The sequence below is a fragment of the Pocillopora damicornis genome, chromosome 12 (genome assembly GCF_964200805.1).
Source record: "Pocillopora damicornis chromosome 12, jaPocDami1.2, whole genome shotgun sequence".
Classification (NCBI taxonomy): domain Eukaryota; kingdom Metazoa; phylum Cnidaria; class Anthozoa; order Scleractinia; family Pocilloporidae; genus Pocillopora; species Pocillopora damicornis.
This window is the reverse complement of record NC_142681.1, coordinates 1,149,254-1,169,948: the sequence shown is the minus strand read 5'-3', so window position 1 is coordinate 1,169,948 and position 20,695 is coordinate 1,149,254. Positions and strand designations below refer to the sequence as shown.

Genomic DNA, 20,695 nt, shown 5'->3' with positions numbered 1-20,695 from the left:
CTAATTAAATTCCCCAATTAAAAGTCTTTCTTTGGTAAAACGTTCGATGTGTTCACAGTAAGTTGCCGACTAGTCGTGGTTACTGAAATCTTGGAACGAGTGACCGTGATCTTGGTATCCGGCGTGAAATTTCACACTTGACCTCTCCATTCCCATTCATAGCCGCTGTAACTTAGCGGAAACTTCCCTCATGAACAGCAACCCAACTGATATTACAACATAACAGAAAGCAAAAGTACTCCCGCTTGCCAAAGAGCGCCAAATTCAGGCACTCTACCATCAACAACGTCACAGTACCTCTTGAGAAAAGAAGTCGAAAGTTGGAAGACCACTGATACAAAAAGTTGAACATATATTCTTTGAGGGAGTGACAAGAAGATGTTGAACATTGCACAATTTAGTTCACACTGTTTTTCTGAAGTAAGCAAGTCTGGAAAAAGATAATTATACCTAAGTTACAATTTTCAGTAACCTTGTAAGATACAAAACTAAATTAATTAAGGATGCACACTAATTTCACAGAAAAATTGAACAAAATATACTCGTATTTCATACAAAAATTCACAAATCTTGAAACACTTCAATAACTACTTATTCACATTCTAAATATTATTAATAATGGTATTCCTACAAGCTTGTAGTTTTAATAAATCTTGAATAAGAAGAAAACCACAGTGTTGTTCTGTACACAGGACTGTCACTTGACTCCGAATGGGTACAAAAAGTTCTAGCATTTTTAACTTTAAAGCTTATCGTCTACTCAATTTGTATCGGGCGGTTTTTTAATGACAAGAAGCAACAAACAAAAACAAAAGTTACCAGTTGTTGACAAACAAAACGCTGTAAACCAGAGCTAATCAGAAAAAAAAGGTTTCCAAACGTGTGTCAATGGCAATGAAGTATCAAGAACAAACTGTGCAATTCGCTTAGAAAAAAAACGGCCGCAGCCAAAACATAACCACTATAGCGTTATTTTTACCTTTAAATTGCTTCTTAGGTTAATTTCACTTCCAGAGTCATTTGAAAACCGCTCTAACATAATTCCATATACTTTGAAATACTGCAATTAAGAACTAGTCATCTCTGTTTCAGTTGTCACGCAATACTCTTTTAAAACGGAGGAGTATTGCGTGACGAGTTACAACTGATACTCCGAGCGAGGAAGACTAAGCTTTATTACCTCTACGCTGAAGAACATATCTTGACGTAAAGGAACAAATTAACTTTGTTTTAACGAATCTCAAACATAAGAATCATGTTCGGTTGCTAATAACTTAGTGTTCCTCGAAATCACCTTTAAAAAAAACTGTGACAGTGCTACTCTAATTAATAATCAAAATAAAAGTTCATACGCCGCAAATAAGACACAACTCGCCACGATGATTTACAAAGTCAAATGATGGCCGAAACTCTTTCCATTCATCAATTGTCATTTATTTTTACACAAACGATACGAGTTATAAACAAAGGGCATGTGGGTGACAATTCTTAAATACCGCTAATTTCTTATACCATGGACATTTCAAGTCATCCCACACGACGCAAAAACTTAGGACGGAAGGTTAGTATAGAAACCACACCTTTTCCACTACGTAAAGTAGTGAACTTTCGATTGAATATCTGTTTCCTTAACTCCATTCGCTGATTTCAAACCAAGTTAGTTCTGAGAAGTTGGTGTTGCATCAGGGCAATTTCCCAGAGTTAATTTTCTTAGGTCACAATGCTTGTAGGTTCGATAACGCTGGTAGAAGTTGCAAATAGAACGAGGTGGACTGTAATATTAAAGTACTGGGGAGTCAAAAGGTTTCTTCTCAAACACTGCTCTGCTACATATTTTTCCAAAATTGCCGACCTATTACCCAAAAAAAAGGCACTGTGATGTACTGTGACACGTTACATGTAGCGTATCTCATTAGAATCTATAAGTACTCGAATGTCACAATACATCACAAGCACTGCAAAATCTAGTTGGTTCTACCTTACATAAAAAGCGACAAGGATTTCTTAAAGGCGTCCACATGTGAGAGTTTGGAGTCGTGCTAAAGAGAGGGAAAGGTCGCTCCATCTTCATCCCCTGCTCTCCATGTCGAATTAAGAGCAATTTTCGCTCGAGTGTCGAAAGTAATCCTAGACTGCCTTACTATAAACAGTGATTGGTCAAGAGAAATCCCCACACCCTCTCAAGGCGTGGGAACAAATCACTAATTGACCACTCACGTTTGTTTGTTTTAACTTGACTTCTCATTGGCCCTTTGATATTCTCCATCGTTTTGATTGGCCAGTGTAATAATTAGGTTTTTGGTTTTACGACACTCAACTGAAATTCGCTCTAATTTCACTAGTTATAGTTACTCTTTCCGATTTGTTTTAATTATCAAGCAATGTTTAGACACGTATTACAAAAAGGTCAGCGGTCGGAATTACTCTTACGTTACATCCCCTCATAAAGTAGAGCAGTGCCCATGAACCTTTAAAGTTCCCGGTCTATTCCATTCTACCTGGTTAGTTCATGGTATAAGTAGAATTTGAACTTCCATCGAATGTTCCTAACGGTTGAATGCACCTTGTGTTTCTTTGTGCTATAGACTTTTTTAAACGAGGAGACCTCTAATGGTCTTTGGCGTCGTTTCGTCGTTCAAGTGTTTTGTGCTATACCTGAAAGATGAGGAGAGGCAGTCGGCATAAGTATTTCACAGAACTTGCTAGGGTTATAGACTATTTTATAACGTGGCAGCTGAAAATTACGGCCACAAAAACATAACTGCAAAGGAAATTCATACCAGCTTCTGAACAGCAGCCATTGTTTGATACTCTTACCGTGTCAATTAGGCACCATCATTTCCGCTGAGAAAATGTTATTTTAAATGGAAAAACTAATAAAACATAGGACATACATCTACATTTGACAATTTCAGAATTCATGCTGTTTGATAACTCAAAGGAGACGAATTTCGATCGCCATTCAGACAAGTTTCAATTGTTATATAGAGGCCAAAGTAGCAGTAATTTTCTGTTCGCACACAATTGATCTAGAGAAATTAAAAACGCGTAAGATAAAATAAAAATTCCACTTAAAACGAAAAGGATAATAATTTTTTTCGTCTTTTTTTCCGTTGTTAGGCAAGAAATGAAGAATTGTTAAATCCAGGAGAGACTTCGAGTATTTGGTCACTTGGATTTTACGAATCTAAAAAAATCACTGGCGTTCATTTCTTACCTCAAAGCATTTAGTAAGCCATCTACGGTTCCTTGAGGTTGATCTTTTAACACTTTTATCGACGCTTTTATCTTAAGAAAGAAAGCAAAGTGAGAGATAAATTCACATCCATCCTGTACACAACAGGTGCCTTAATGGTCTTAATGACGTCAGGAGTAGCGCTTGACGCAAATCAGTTCTCTGATGCCTCTTAGCTGAGCAAAAATCTCCCCCTGTCTCATGAATTTGGAAAAGATGCATCAATGCTAGTGGATATTGGAAAAATTGGAGGACGTTTGTGCCCATAAAGTATAACTAACATGTAAAAGAATGAGAGGGGATAATCAACATATGCAGTTTTGCGACAGGGTTACAAGTAATTTACAAAGGTAACACTTGAGTATGAATGGATAAGGAGAGAGAGACTGAGGTAATGTAGAAATGCCAGAATACTTACATCTATATTTGATGTTTTTGCAAAAGCTCCTACAGGATGTACATGATCATACAGAATTATAAGACCAACCTAAAAGAGAAACACAACTTATGGTTAATTACACAGCACAGTGTTTGCAGTACACACATTTTTGATTGAGTCTTATCAATATCTATTTCAAAAGAGTGTCTTGTTAATAATATTGTCTATTTTAAAAAGGCTCACAAAAATCGTGCAGTTCTTGCTCTCATTCTGGGAATCTATTTACCTTTGTCCACTTTCGAGTCTTTACAGCTCACCGCTTTTGAAATTCACAATGCAGACTTGAAAAATTTAATTGATGTGCTTCCAGATTTTTAATGACAATACTTCAGACTTGGTTGATGAAAATCTCTTCTAATTTGTGTTTGGCAGGAAAGATGTTAGAATCATCTTGGGATCAAGTTGTTAATTGCCCACAAAGGGAGAACTGTACAAGAAAGATGGTGGGTTCCTGTTTTTCCCCTGATAATGCAAGTCTGTCTACATTCAAACCATGTGGCTCACCCTGCCACAGCTTTAAACAGTTTCTGAACAATGAGACACCTAGATGAGATGGAGCTTGCCCACACCCAAACTTTCATGTGCAGGTTAACCCTTATATCCAGCTGCAGAACCTCAGATCCAGCTGCAATGGTTGCCAGTTTGAAATCTATGTCAGTATAGGCAAGGACTCATGATGACATACCATAACACGGAGGCAAAAAAGATGTGTTTCCTCGTTTGCAACTTTAGAAGAAAAATTCCTACAAAACATAAATGTAACAGATAAATAAATTTGTAAAGAATAATTAAACTATTTTTAAAACTCAGCCTCCATGGCCTTAAACTATAAACTCTCAAATCTGACCCAATTTATCCTTCCTATATGCCATACATTTCCTGTTACTTGGTTTGGAGAATTTGATATTGTGACAAGAAATGTCATCCAGATGATAATCGTGCCTGTTCTTCTCGGCTTCCTGCTGGATAATACATTGATATGGGAGGAAGTTACAAGTTTGTCACTTTAGGACTCAAAGGGCTCATATTGATAAAGAAGATCAGTCCAACAGCACTACCCATAACTTAGGGGTTAACTTATTTTGCCTTATCCCTCCAATAAACAATGATTTTCCAAGATCCACAAATAACTCACAATATTGTTTACCAAACAATTTGGTGAATGCTTGAAAAAAAGAAGACCACTTGAAATCTCTAACCCTTTAAGTCCCTCTAGTGACCTACACACAGTTTCTCCTTACAATATCAGTACAGTATCAAGCAGACAAGTAAAGAGAATAAAGAAAAATATCAATTAGAGGATTATTGGTTGATCCAATTCCGAATTCTCCAAACTAACATCATATGAATTGCATGGTAGACAGTAAGGAGAATTACTGATGAGATCTTGGGAGTCAAAGGGTTAATCTCTTAGGGAGAAGACCACAATACTTACGGATTCTCTATCATAGTTCTGCATAAATTTGCTAACGTGCTAAGGCAGTCTGTTGTATTTTCTATAGGAAGGCTTTTGTTCTAGGAATAAGATAAGAAAAATGAGTCAAATCACTGACTACCTCACTTTCAGTAATACAAGCTCACATTTGCCCAGAACCCAACATATCTGGGGAAGCCCAAAGTACTGTTAAAAGTTGAGGGGGTTATAGTTTTCAAAAGGCTTCCTCTTAAGGGGTAAATATTTGAGGGAAAACATTTCTGAAAAAGACTGAGCCTGAGGTCGTCGGAGAATTTTTATTAAAAAAAGTTAATGTAATGATCTTAATAATAGTGTACTCCCTTCAAACTGTACAGCAAATGTATATTGTATACATTGAAAATGGAATATTGTAAAGGAGCTAAATGGAACCACTTCCAAACTGCATGGCTGCAATTCCAGGAAAATCTGCATAATCAATGACATGTTTCACCAGATCTCAAATGCTCCAACATAAAATGGTTAAGAGATGTTTATAAGGCAAATTTCTTATGTAGGCTTCTGAGGGCTTATAAACATAAGCGATTTGTTTTTTTTTTTTTGGGGGGGGGGGGAGGGGGGGAGGTTTAAGGCTTTTTCTCAGAATTTGGCATCAAGTAGCAAAGGGGTGTGGTCAAATATCTGGGAGATGACAGAAGTTGTTGTTCAATCAGCCTTCAAGAAAAGCGCCATGACTGTGATAAGGAATACCTAAAAAGGGTTGCTTCTCACATGTACATTGCTGTCACATTCTACAGCAAAAATCAATAACAGCCACCACCTTAAGCTAAAGTTCTTGTGGGTCATTTTGTTGGATGCTAAGAATAGCTTCAGGAAGGTGATTCCATACAAAACATATATCAAAGATTGCTTTTAATGTTTTGTAAAAACATTCAATAGGAGCCCCTAGTTTACCTCTGTCACAAACTTTGATGTGGCATCACTAAGAATTTTCAGAAGTGGTGTGGGGTAAGCATAAAATAAAGACATTCTGTTTGCCATTTCATTGGTCACTTGAATTCCTTCACTATCATCATCCTGCAATCAAAATTTCAATATGCCACAAATTTGATGAGATCAAAAAGTTCACTTCTTCATCATTTCCACAGACATAAGATATCCAAGTTCTGGGAAAAAAATGAAATTTCCTTGGCCAAATAAACACAAAATGTAACATACAGAATCCACCTCTCAGTTCCCCAAACAGTTTCCCTTTCCACCACAAGAGCAAAACCATCAAGATTAATGCAATGAAAAATGGTTGTTCCAGCTTCCAATTTTATTAATTTCCTTAATATTTACAGGTCAGGTAGAGTCCAGGTCAGTAGATTCACTCCAGAAGACCTTTCCAACTGCAGTTGGCTAAGGGATAGCATGAACTGAGTAATCAGTTACTTACAGTAACCTGACAACATCATAACTTCAACATAAAGGGCCTGAGTGGTTCAGTACCCTTGTTGGAAGCAAAGGCTTGGCTTACAAGAAAAATTTTTAAAGGTCTTTCACAAGTTTCTGATCAGTGACCCTGTCAGTTTGATTCAGATTAAAGAATGACTTGAGCGCAGACTTGACTAGGCTAATTATCAATTTTGCAGCAACCAACTTTGTGGTGCCCATGTGTAAAAACAGACCCTTTCTGGTATTTTCATGTGAAACTCACCGCATTTGCCATTTTCCTTCTACTCAGTGTTCTTCTGTAGTAACTAAAGTCATTTTGAATAGATGGATTTGTCATCTGCAATCATTGGAGAAATTAAGAGTATTTTAATTAATATAGAGCAACTTCATTGCCACAATAAGAATATACATGCTTTTCCTCAGGCAAATAAAGAAATAAACAAACAAAAAATGCTTAACATAAAAGACACTAGTTTGCTGCTGATCTTCACTGTACTTAATAATTTGACCATGACCTTCCTCTAGAGGACAGTTAATTTTAAGGGAGCAAAAATACATAGGCAGTACCTTTAAGTCATCAAATTTCAGTGTGAAGTGAAGAATTTCAGCAAACTGTTTTGCAAGGGCCTGTAATAACAAGAAAAATAAATTACATGCTGGCTGAAATGTTCAAAATCAATTGCATTCATTTTACAGAACTTATAAATGGCCACATCTGGTTAAGAAGTATTATCAATATAGCAATAAGTTATTTCACAACATCATTATGAGTAGGACAATGATTCCACTGTATCATGTATCATATTTTTCTGATTATTGAAAGATCAAAAATGCACAAAACTAACAACAAGTTTTCCACCATCTATTCTTTTGTTGTGGTGTGTTGTTGGGTAAAACACTCTTCTCATACAGTGCCTCTTTCTGACCAAGAGTGTTTTATTAATCGATGAATGATGAACAGTATGGGAAAGGGTGTTATACCCTGCTTGACCAGATAACCCTGAGAAATTTACCCCAATCGAGAGAAAAAAATCTGTCATTGCTACCAAAAGAAAGGGCTGTTCAAGTTGATGCACTCATCACATCTTAGAGAATTTGATTTGCAGACAATCTTCTGCTAAACATCAATTTTTTATTTCTCTGGCCTATATGTTTTGATCATTTTATGTATTTGTATACTTCTTTGGGAAGCCTTTTTTCCTTAAATAAAACCGTTGCACCCTTAAAAGAATATCTGTTATATACATCTCTTCTTTCCTTACAACAGCCACCTCAACAGCCACTTTCCCACATGGGGATTCTTTCTTCTTTTCCCAAGGTGTAATGTTTGTACATATTGGTGTAAGGTCTTGTTTGAATTTAGTTTGAGTTTTTTCCTTACCTGTTGCCGTTCTAGATGTTCAATAGGAGTCTCAGGTCCAGAACAAAGAGCATATAGAAGCTGGGGAAGAACAGCCTCTGTCAAAAAAAACAAAAAATAAATAAAACATGCAAAAATTTGAAATACCAAGTTTTTAACTAGTATTTAAAAATGTAGATTGGCAATCACAATTTTGAAAGACATTTCAACCACTATACCATCAATTTTGAATTGGTAATTGTTGAATCATGTAGGGATTGTCACATAATAGAGTGCAGCAAGCAGAAGCTTTCCCTAATTAGGGATTTCATGGTGAAAACAACAGACATATTCCAAATTTCAAATAACTGAGGGGTTATGCTTGATCAGGTGAGGCAAATGTTATCTACAATATATCTTGGTCATGGTTATGGTCACTGGAAGTAGTTATTATTATCAAAAGTCAAGGCTTATGGTTGACCTCATCTTGTCTGAGGCTCTCTACAACTTATAAACCTCTCTTTAACTACACTGACAAGGTAGAAAATTAAAAAGGAGCCAAATTATTTATTACAAATAACTTCCCACTATTTCAGTGCTAGGCTTGAGTCTTAAATGCATCTTCACCTCACATGACATTCTCTTACCAAGCTCTAAGGCAAATTCATAAAACGTCTTAAGTTTTCCAACAAGTGGCACCACTGCTTTCCATGCAACCTCTTGGAGCTCTTCATTGAGAGCATTGGAAATTGCCTGAAGGAAGAAAAATTTCAGGCAGGGATTAAATAACTTCTGGAGAGAGTATCAGTGCTCTATAATCTCCAACAAAATATCTGTGATGAAACAAGTAGCATTTGCTAATTTAACTAAATAGTATTATAAAATAATTCAAATAGTACGCACTAGTTATTTTATAAAAGAAATGTAAAATGGTTTCCGTGTTTACATAGCCTGATATAAACACTTGGGAGGTTGGGAGAACACTCGATAAGCTGGAAACCACTCTGCTTTGCGTCGTGGTTTCCTACGCTTATCTCATGTTCTCCCAACCTCCCACATGTTTACATCAGGCTATGTAAACACAGAAACTATTTTACATTTCTTCGGCAGAAACTCACAATTATGGCACTTACTTGTCTTATTTCTTCCCCAGCCCCTTGGTAACCTTGTAACTCCTGCAGAATTTGAGGCGCAACATCTAACACACTGTGAACCACATCAAACACTTCTTTTTCTGATTCTGTTGGGGTAGCATCTAAAAACAATACAAATTTAAACAAGATAACTTTGAACCTTAATAATAAACATAACTGCCCATTTTGAACTCCTCAGGCACACAAATAATTGAAATAGCATGCTGAAGGATAAAATTTGGTTTTGTGTAGATTGAAAGATCACATTACCAGTTGAAAAGACATTTCCCAAAAATGAGAGACTAGTCATTATTGATTGCTTGGGGTGAGGGAGGTGTTTGGAGGATTTTGGATGTGTTACAACAAAATTTACCTGATCCCCCTACCCATGAATCTCTAATTAGTTTTGAATTCTCTATAGTTCCTCACTTTATACTATGTTGGCAATGACTGATCTCCCCTGTGTTCCCCCTGTTAATCATCTGATCTTCCAAAAATCCACCACCCACCCCCAAATTCCCAGACAATTAACAATTGGTTCATACATCAGCGTGCGTTCATAGAGATATGAAGCACGCAGGAAGTTTGAAGAGCACAAAAGATGCGCAAGAGTTGCTTGAGGCATAGCTGAGAGGAACTCTAGCTTCTTGAGTGCTCTCCAAACTTCCCAAGTGCTTCATATCTCGATGAACGCACAGCTGACATATGAATCAATTGTTTTATAACATTTTGAACCCCATGGAAAATTGTTTTTTCTCAGGGGATTTGTTTGCTGACATCATGAGCATGCACAATAGGAATATGAAGCATACACAAAATTGAATTTGATTACACAAATTTACTAGCTATGTTATAACAGATGATGACTGGTACTCAAAGCACATCTGTGCTTATTGTTATTGAGAGAATAATCCTTGTTCTAACAGAAAACAGGAAAACTAGTGTTAAATGAAAAAGTACAGTGTGGATACCAATCAAAAGGAGAGAAATGCTCACGAGAACTTGAATAATGGCACACATTTTTGTGGCCTTAACCCTGTTGATCCTAGGATCTCATGAGTAGTTCTCCCTACTGTCTGCCAGAGAAGTCTTCTTATGTTGATTCACAGAATTTGTTACTGAACCAACTAATAACACTCCAATTGATCACTTTCTTTTACTCTCAATAATATTGTACTCTTTTACTCTCCTAATATTGTAAGGAGAAATCCTGTCTTGATCACTCATGGGAATTAAAGGGTAAAAGTGTGGGAGTAGGTAAGAAACCAAGTCTTCCTTGATTTAAGCTATTGCATCTAGTGGCAAACTCAGAGAAATCTTGGATTACCTCGCAAAAGACTACTCTACAATCTGTGCCCGAATTTCTTCACATTTCTGATTCTGCAATTTCCTGAATTTTAGTTCAGCAGTGATTTAATTCATGTATTATATCCACAATGTTATCACAAGCCCTGGATTTCTTTGGGCTTCCTTCCCCATTATAAGAATAACATACTTCTCAATTTTGCTACACCACAAGTAAACACAGAGCTCATGGTTTAACTCAGAATAGAAACTACTGATATTAATTGACAATCATTCCAATGACCAAACCTACTTTCAAAATCCAAGAAAATGTCAATTTTGCTACCACAGCCATCATTTTCTTCTTTTGTTAGGAGCTTCAGGAGATTCCCCATAACAGGATGCTCGTCATCAACTGCAGCTGTGAACAGAAATAACAATAGAATAAAAAATCATGTTCTTGCTATTTATTGAGACATTGTGTTGGGGCCTTAGGCTATGTTTTTCATTTTGACTCGAACAGAATAATAAGAAACAAAAGGAAAATTGGGCAACAGTTTAAAGGGTGAAAAAAAGTCGAGTAGAGTGCAACAAAATTGCTTTCTACTCTTGATATCCATAGAAAAATGCACAAGAAAGCTTTGAATTTGGTCCTATTATTTCAAATTAACTGAACACCCTGTCAATCTACCCAAGGAATGCTTCCCTTTCTTAGTGTGTGTTAAAAAAAAAAGTAAATAACTTGAACTGTGTTTTGAATGCATAACGTATTAAATGTTCATTTTACAAATGTTTTCAGTTTAAAATATTTCTGAAAAAGATTTCAGTAGAGGCTGAGGGTTACTTTTAAGTGTTCTTACTATGGTGACCTTGGCAACATTGAGAACAATAGCTAAGGGAAAAAGAGGTTATCTTAAGAATATTGTAGTTATTCATATCTAATTAATGTATTTAATTGGCTTTTTTCAACAGAATGTGAAAGGAAAGTACCTAATTCCACAAAGAATTACAACAAATTGGTCTCAATGTGCCCCCAACCCCTCTCCTCCCAGACTGAAAGAGTCAGAGATTGTCACTTAAGAAAGGTGTTAGCACAGGGATGCTAAACCATTTTTCAAAAGGGGAAATATTTTTCAAAACTATCTATTATGTACTCAGTTATCTATAATGGATCACATGTGCCTAAATCCTAATTTATAGATATCATCCCTCTACTCACACCAAAAAGGTTTAACAGGAAAAGTAGACAAATACAAAACTCCAAGCCCTGTCACAAGTCTGACCCACACATTGGGATAAAACTGATAAGATTTCATGTCACAGGTGTGTAGTAAATATGTTTATTTTTCTTTTATTATTGTAAATGAAGTCAGGCATTTCCTTTAAGAAATATTCCATTAACAAATAAATGAAACGATTTTATCTTAGTGTAAATATAAGATTAAAATGCCACATCAAATAATGCTTACGTTTATGTACAGTGAATGCAATATAGCAAGTTTTAGTGGTATTATTAAGTGATCTTTGTTCCTTAACTGTAAGAGGTTCGAAGTGGATGATATTCCAGGAAATGACAACACAAACTATGCACTAAACGTAATAATTGAATATACTTATTCAAATTGACAATTTTACATGCACATGCAGATAACTCTTAAGTGAAAATGAAACAAAAGCCAACGATTCCACGTTAATTTCAAAGTGGAGTTATGAACAAAAATCATTAATCCTTGTGAGTCTGGAAATTTGTTTCGTTTTCAAAATGAAAAAAAATGTACAAAGTGTAGACTCGTTCTTTATTTTAAAATTATACGCAAGCCTAACAAACGTCAAGTAATTAAACGTACTCTGAGCTGTTCGATCAAATCATGTTTATTTCGATTCATGTCAATAACCCTATACGTGCATCGAGGCCTCCAACGCCCGATAAAATGAATTAGACAGGTTGAAGACTTAAAATGTAACGAGGAAGTAAATGAAGGCGTGAACAAAAAGACCCCAACGAATATTAATTCACTCGAATAAGAAAGCATATTAGCAGTTACGAGACCGATGACAATGTATTGTAAGAGTGAACACAGTCATGTTTCGAGACTGGAAAGGTTAGAGAGGACGTAAACATTTTGAACAAGATTATTCGCGTCGCTTATGAAGAAAGCTTGGGCAAATTTTCACTTAATATGGACATTTCTCTACTGTTCTTCGGTCAATAAATAAGAAAGTCGAGTTACACGGGTATGTGGCGTGAACAGAAATCTACACGAAATCGAACAACCTCAAAATCGTAACCAGTTACGCTTTCCACTGCAACCTTGAAATCTAGAGTAAAATCAGGAAAAGAAAACTACGAGCACTTAAGGAGAAAAGGAGCCCGATCCAATGGGAGTAAAGTTCGTGTTTTCAATGTACAGGAAAACGGTTCGAAATCATGAAGCAACAGTTTAACGACACTTACCTCACCCCAACCGGAAAGGGAAACGGACAACCACAACTTGCCAGGGAACAGAGGGTCCCTAACTCGTCAAAATACGATTCGACCCTCTCTTTCGCCGCCGAAGTTAAAGAAACGTTCACAAAAGTAACAAAAAACGCACTTTCTTTTCTTAGAAGTCAGCGGAAAGAGCTGCTGGCTTGAACTCTTCCTTGTTGCTCTGTGGTGCCTCAAGGGTAGGGAATTGGCACATTTCCACGCCCTCCTAGCCCATAATACTAAAGGACTGTTTTAAAATTAGGCCCCATATTTAGTTCGACCATTGTGTACGGGTCTATTACTTTTCATCACCAAATATGGTAAAATATTGGCGGTAAAACAAGGGAAGGCATCTTAGAAGATGCGCAATACTGAGACCCAGGAAAGATCGTAGTTATAAGGCATGACCCGAAATATTAAAGTACTGACGTTAGACGACGTTTCCAAAGAGTTTTCGGAAAATGCCGAAAGTTGCCGTAGTCGATTTCTTCTTTCTTGTTTTCTTGTAATATTTTTTATATTACTGGGTTCAATGAACGAATAGTTTTGTAATGTGTAAGCTTTAGAACCTCTTTCGATTGTATAGAGCGTTTGATGCATATCTGGGTCGCTGTCGATGTGAAGGATCCCTCTAACTCATCCCTTGGTCCCTTCAGGGCATCTCGTGGATGACAAGATTCGGAAGTGAAATTAAAAATTTCACAGCTTCGTTTCCGGTAGGTTAAGAACCGCGGTGTAACGACCCAATGGTTTTTGCTTTAAAAAAAAAAGCGAGAAAATTAGAGCTGGAATATTAAACATCTCGTGTGCGAGGTTTTTATCGTCTTGATTGGAATGGATTCGCTAGTCGGGAAATTAAAGAACTTTGTGCCCATAGACAAAAGGTTTGGCTACGCTGACGACGTGGATACGGCATACCATGAACCAAGTTTTACGCGAATTTGAAACAATAACAACGACAAGATTTTGTTCGTTCTATTCCAAAGATTTTGGAAAACATCACGATCGAGGTATTGGAAAAGATCAAGTTGAAATCTACAACTACGCCTAGATAAGTATCGCTTAGTAATGAACCTCACCTAGAGCTCTCACGCATTGAGCGTGACTCACGCAAACAAATTCAATCTTACGCTCTCACGCTGAAACTAGCTTTCTAATTTGAACTGTTGATTTTGAGATAGAAAACTGCTGCTTAAGTTAGGAACAGGAAGGTAATGCCTTAGGCATCAGAAGCGACGGCTATGCGTTCAAAAATGTGACCTTTTAGCAGAAAACCAACTTGAGGAATTGTCACACAACGTGCGTGACTTAAATATGCCCTTGATGTGTTCTAATTTTTAATAGACAGGAAGTGAGAAGTCTAAAAAACACAAAGTTTACTCCGAAGGTCCTGCGGCTGGAAATACCAGGATACAATTTGACGGAAGTCCATTAATCATCGTTGGCAGAAAAGTATGTGACTGCCAGCATGGCGTGGAACGTGACCGTCACGCCAAGGAAAAGAAAAGGAACTAGCAGAATGAAGTGAGAAAACAACCTTGAAGAAAAAAAACCAACAAAAAAAACAACCTGCAACTGGAAAGGCGAGAGGGCAAAGGCGAGTCTACATTGAATTTCCAAGAGAGTGCGACCACACAAATCATTTTTCAGGGCAGGTAAGTTATGTTTGTATCAGAGCCAAAAACGTGGTTGGGAATAGGCCACCAGTGCATTTTCCCAGGGGACTGAATCCCGTATTTATTAAAATTATCTTTCCTTTCACAGGTGGCTGAACTATCGCAAAGAATTGATCCACGAATAGTCGAAAAAATACATGCTTTAGCTGGCGATAGTGTTCGAGATGTCAACGAGATGAGACGTCACATCCATGTGTATGTCCAGAATAGCCGTTTTCTAGGGAGCGTACCACCTCTCAAATCCAATAAACGCTTCTGCCCAAGCAAGACTACATTAAAAACCACATGGACATCGCGGTAATCAAACAGCGACCGAGCAAACCTCGCCGAAAAAATAAAGGTTTGGCGCGCTGATCGAATATGTGTTTTTGTCACATTTTTTTTAATTGCGAACAAAAAGCAACGAATTGAACAGCAGTAGACAGCTGAAGACAGCTGTGTGATTGACGATAAAACTTTTTCTCTTTGTATTAGAATGTCTGGTCTACATCTGTGATTTTCACAGAGAGAAAGCGTGGGAGCATTGGAACAAGTCTCTTTTGAAAGGAAACGCTTTAGCTGCTATGAGGAAGATTGCCCGTGCCAGGACTGTCCAGGAGTACTCATTTATTTCATAGCTTAGGTCATTAAGCGGAAACTAAGGGCACTGAGATGTACTCACTATGGTTGCAGATCAAAATTTAATTACCCGTACTCTTACTCTTGACAGATATCTCGCACCTGCTGCATTAAAAAATGCACTTTAGTCAGGAAGTGCCAGTACCTTTAAGGAGATTCAAAAGCTAAAAGAAGACAGCCTTTCTCCGGTCGCCATGGTGAAAGGGTTGAAATGATGGAAAGTAAGTACAAAGTTAATCATAACAAAGTTAATCATAACAAAGTTAATCATAACAAAGTTAATCATAACAAAGTTAATCATAACAAAGTTAATCATAACAAAGTTAATCATAACAAAGTTAATAATAACAAAGTTAATCATAACAGCAGGGCAACACATTCCTAAACGTGCCAGAAGCAGTCTGACTAACTGTGATAACGAGTTTGAAATTGTCCCAATGGATTTAGATAACGCAAGTGTTGATGACATGGCATGACCAACTTTGATGACATGGTGTTGGAAAATCTATTCATTCCTATAACCCTGCACCTGCTGCAACTAGCACCATTGACAAAAAGGTCCAGGAAACTGAATCTACTACCCCTTCTAAATCTGATGTTGAGTCTCAAAGTCCAAACTTCTCTTAAAACACAGGATGAACCCTGCAACACCAACTTTGATGCCAAATTCATTGTTGTAGATGAAACATCCCGTGATCCTGTCCCCTGGGTCTATATAAATAACAGTAGCGGCAAGCGATCTCTTAATCCTGGAAACAAGGAAAACATCTTGAAACCAGAAAGTCGGAGTGAACAGCAAATTTTCAGCTGCTTTAACTTCATCTCTTCAAATTTTACAGACCTCATATCCTTAAAGGAAAAGCAGATGGAATGCATCTGAAGAATTACTTGCTCAGAAGAAGACGTTTTAGTCGTTTTTCCGACGGAATTTGACATGAGACATGATTCGGAAAGTGATAAAATTGTATCGCCCCACTGAGTTGTTGTTGTGAGTCCCTTGGAGTATACACGGAAGCGAAAAGTCGAAAATCTTAAGAACACACACTGGAGAATTGAATCGGTTCTTAGTCTTACGTGATTTTTTTAAAGAAAGTACCTGATGACTAACGAGGAAGAATTGTTTTTTTTTTGTCACCAGGAAGCACAGCAGGCAGAAAATTTAGTCCCACACTTTTGATCACTTCCGACAAAATGAAGGACCTTGACTTTTGCCGATTCTCTGTTTCTCGATAGCTTTGACAGGGGAACCGCACCAACGGTTAAGCATGGTGCGCAAAAGCAGAAGTGCTTAAAAAATCTGCAAGAATTTTCGCTGTCACTAGCAGGAGATGACGACTAATCTATATTTACAGTATTTTCAGTAAACACAGTGCTCGAGTTAGAAAGATAATAGCTACAGGAGCTGTTTCGAACCTCAGCGCTGCGAACAAATGACGTCACAGATTTTCACTCAGACGTGCCACGTGCGAACGACTCGCAGCCGGTTGTCTTTTTGGTGTCTGTAAACTCGTGAACGTGACTTTTTTTAAACCACTTTTTCGCGAGCAGATGAAATATCCAGCTCAATGTCAAACAGAAAACCTGGGAATTATTTGTTAAATCGACAAATGCTTGGGTGAAAATGCAAAGAATTGGAAAATAATGGTGATTTTGTCGTCTATGGGCCGTGTTTACAAATGTCTTAGTGCAGAAAGGTTTGTTTGAATGACAAAAAAAAGGTTCTCTTTTCATTTCTCCAGTGAACGAATAAAATTACAGACGTTTGCTTTTACTATTAATAAAAATCCCCGAAAACTACACTGGAATCAAGAATAGACAGTTTCTTATCTAACTTGCGATCAAGCGTTCTTAAGGGTAGCGTGAAAGTCGGCAAACGGGGAAGGGCTAAAAAACAACGCCTGCCTGTCAACAGAGAGAGATCTTGACTGAGTCACGTAGACGAGCAATCAGTCATGCCTATTAATTTATTGAATTTATTTGATTCATTTTGAACTGATCCTTGATCCGGTGATCCGGTAATCCAGTGATCCTTGATCCAGTTTTTCCAGGAAACCTCTGACGTCAGTGTTGTGAATATCTAATAAGGTGTTGTTTTGACCACGAGTTGGTGGTCTGCAGTTTTATAAGGAAATGTGATATGGCAACCTCTTTGGCTCGGCCTTTTGTTCGAACCTTTTTCTTTCCTAAAACTCCTAATTTTAAATTTATATCAAAGAAAACACACCGCTCCATGAGCATCGCCTCTTCTAAACTCCATGTGAACGGGGTCAACATTCATTACGAAGTTGCTGGTCAAGGCAGCCATGTTGTTTTATGTATGCCTGGTGCTCTGGGATCAACGCAAAGTGATTTTGGTCCGCAGCTGAGGGGACTTAAGGACGAGTTTACAGTTATAGCGTTTGATCCTCGAGGATATGGAAAATCGATTCCTCCAAAACGGGATTTTCCAATTGACTTTTTTGAAAGAGATGCAAATGATGCTGCGTCTCTTATGAAGGTACTTGGTGAGTTAATTTGTTGATTTTACCCACTTTAAAATTTGATTGAAACTGGCTTTCGAATCTGTAATGATGTCTTTGATAGGAAAATTCGTGTTAATTCCTGTGCTAAAGGTTTAAAAATCGTATACCCAAAGCCTTAGAATAAGACTTAGAGTTAAAAAGTTTGTTGGAATGGAAATAAATAGCTGCACATGCGGACCTCGATTAAACGGATTTCTCGATGATCCGGACCTTTTCTCTGGTCCCAATTTTGTCATGAATATTTATTAGTCATGATCGATATCCGAAACCATAATCTCTTTAAAACTACAGCGTTAAAAAGTGTAGTAGAGGCTAGTTTGTTTTGCTTTGAAAAGGCAAAAGCATCACTCGCTGTTCACTCGGATGCTCACTCGAATGAGGTCTGATTGGCTTATACATATCTTCTGGATTATCTGGACCCTCGATCATCCGGACTGTTTCGTCTAGTTCCAACGAGTCTGGATAATCGAGGCTCGACTGTAGTTGAGAAACCATCTTATGACTGATATGAGTAAAGAAAGTCTGAAAACTTCCTCATTTCAGGCCACTCTAAATATTCACTTCTGGGATGGAGTGATGGGGGAATAACTGCCATGATACTGGCCGCCGCACATCCTAAAAGTATCCATCACCTGGTAGTTTGGGGAGCTAATGCCACTGTAACAGCTAAAGATATTGAGCTGTATGAAGTCATCAGAGACACATCAAAATGGAGCCCCAAGATGAGAGAGCCTTTAGAGGGTAAGACATCTCTAATGAATACCATGTGGATTTTCTTAAAACATGCCTTAGAAAGATTCGTTAGTGAACAGTTTTATTTTTCTGAATTGCTGAAGGTTTTTGGCCTTTTTTCACGTTTTGTTTGCACTTTGATCATTAAAATATCCTCATCCGAAGAGCCTACAAACTCCATGAGTATCCGCAGATTTAGGAATGGTGGTAAACTGAGCATACTCTTTCATCCCTCTCCAAAAATTATTACCGAAATGTGGTGAACCAGCAGAAGCGCGCTGAAATCACCAGAATGGCACCAAATGGGTAATTATTCTCATGCAAACACAGACAAATTACCTCTCTGCTTTCAATGACAACTCATATCTTTATTAGTCTCAGACATTTTCTCTCAGATGTCATCAGTCATTGAAAAAGGTTAAGTCTGGTTTCAAGCAAAGTAGCTCATCTAGCAGGAGCTTATTCTGGTTTGCGTAGTGTGAAGTGATAAGGTGTATTGCTGCTGCCCCTTGATGGCATGTCAGTCAATCATAGGGTATGTCCTTATGATCACAGGTTACCCCCCCCCCCCTTTAGAATTTCTTCAGGCTTCCCTCACAGGTGGCTGATATCCATTCATACTCCTGAGTAGAGGGGGGGGGGCTGCAAGAGCTAAGGGTCCTTCCTAATATGTATTTATTTTGTGTTAATGTTAAAAAGTATTTGTAAAACATTTTTACTAGCACCAAAATGGCTTTACTCCATTCAGCAATATCATGTTTTGGAGCTTTTATGTATTCTAAGCTCTTTGTGGTTTCATTTTAGCCTTGTATGGAAAAGAAGGACTCCAAGAGATGAACAGTGGCTGGATAGATGGCATAAGTCGATTTTATACTGACAGAGGTGGTGACATTTGTACCAGCGCTGTGAAGAAGATTAATTGCCCCACCCTGGTAGTACATGGGCAGAAGGACCCCCTGGTGCCTCAATTTCACCCGGAGTATCTACATGCCAACATTAAGGGTGCTAAGCTGCATGTCATGCCTGAAGGAAGACACAACCTTCACCTTAGATATGCTGATGAATTTAACACACTCATCAAGGCGTTTTTTAAAGGGAAATCAAAAATTTAAACCCATGTTCTATTAAGAATCATTGTTTTTATAAAAGATTATTTTTTTTCCTGTAGAAAGGTTCAGAGTATTTAGTTAGTTCAACTCTGGCCAATATGTCAAGAGATTGGATAACAGCAGCATGTCAAATTAACAGTATAAAAGTGCTGATGAACTAAAAAGAAACAGAATAAACCTTGAAACACATGGATGAGGGAAGGTTGTAGATTATTAAACAGATTTCATTCAAATGAACACGCAAATCTTGAAAGTGATAATTGAGCTCAATCATTTTTTTATGAAAGTTCTAATTGTAACTAGTGAAGATAAGCTTTAAAAGTTAAATCTTCTGTAATGTGTAAAGAAAAGGAAACTATTTCAGCTTCCAGAATTATTTCTACAGTTTTATACCATAGTTAGTAGAGGGGACAATGATATACACCGAACACACTTTACACTGAAGGAGATGATGTTTCAGGTAGTGATTTCTTTAAATGATATGTCAGTTTTACAGGTGACGTTGTCTGCTGTAGGTTAATTTTTTTGCAGTCCAGTACAGGTTTTAGGAGACAAAAACAGATGTTTCGGTTATTTAAAGAGAATAGTCTGGAAAAGTTAACTTAGTAGGAAGGTAAATGGAAGAAAAGAAAGAGGACTAGTAAGTAAGAAGGCAATGCTGGGAAAGATCCAAACACACTAGATGCATTTAACGAACCAAAACAGAAGCTGGAAGACAAGAGTTAGATAGACACCGGTAGCGAAGTGTGGCTCAAACTGCGACGTGTAGTGGGATAAGCAGTTAAAGAGACATGGTTTTGTCCAGGAAGCTCCCTAGCTGTGAAACCATCGAAGTTAAGTAAGTAATGCCTTAAGTCATTCTGTGAATTTTTTTTTTTTTTTTTTTTTTTAAGATTGGATGTCATAACACCTCCAAACCAAATAATCCCAAGCAGCTTCTTATCCATAGAGTAATTTTGGATTGGTTGCCGTAAGTTTTCAGGGATTCCTTTTGTCTTCTGTGATTGGTTCATCCCTTTTGTTGCGCTGTGATTGGTTCAGAAAACTCAGGCCATCCTCTTAACCTTCAGGTCTCCGTTGTAAAACTAACGCCGGTCGCGAATTGGTAATCCGCGTTTTCACGCGCGCAGGGCAGTTCACATGTTTCTACTTTGAGTTCTAATTGGTTACTTTAGAAATATTTCTTAGTTCTTATTGGCTGAAAGTGGACGGTCTCTGGTTCGATTCTTAAGGGGACTCAGAATTTTAATTTGTGCCAAGCTTTGCGTAAGATTTGTTTTATGGACG

The 20,695-nt window shown here is 37.5% G+C and overlaps 2 protein-coding genes across 2 annotated transcripts; one reads left to right on the top strand and one right to left on the bottom strand.

Moving 5' to 3' along the window:
- Positions 1-332: 332 nt before the first annotated feature.
- On the bottom strand, positions 333-12,979 carry LOC113676715 (CYFIP-related Rac1 interactor B). The gene is made up of 13 exons (XM_027193408.2): positions 12,737-12,979; positions 10,595-10,702; positions 8,998-9,119; positions 8,512-8,617; positions 7,907-7,983; positions 7,093-7,152; positions 6,788-6,862; positions 6,043-6,165; positions 5,110-5,189; positions 4,360-4,417; positions 3,654-3,722; positions 3,218-3,288; positions 333-2,655 (listed from the first exon to the last, which is right to left on the bottom strand). Exons 2-13 carry the CDS (start codon positions 10,674-10,676, stop codon positions 2,592-2,594), a joined length of 987 nt encoding a protein of 328 aa, XP_027049209.2. The 5' UTR covers positions 10,677-10,702; positions 12,737-12,979; the 3' UTR covers positions 333-2,591.
- Positions 12,980-17,126: 4,147 nt separating this feature from the next.
- On the top strand, positions 17,127-20,250 carry LOC113676721 (serine hydrolase BPHL). The gene is made up of 3 exons (XM_027193414.2): positions 17,127-17,549; positions 18,111-18,308; positions 19,104-20,250. Exons 1-3 carry the CDS (start codon positions 17,183-17,185, stop codon positions 19,409-19,411), a joined length of 873 nt encoding a protein of 290 aa, XP_027049215.2. The 5' UTR covers positions 17,127-17,182; the 3' UTR covers positions 19,412-20,250.
- The last annotated feature ends 445 nt before the right edge of the window (positions 20,251-20,695 follow it).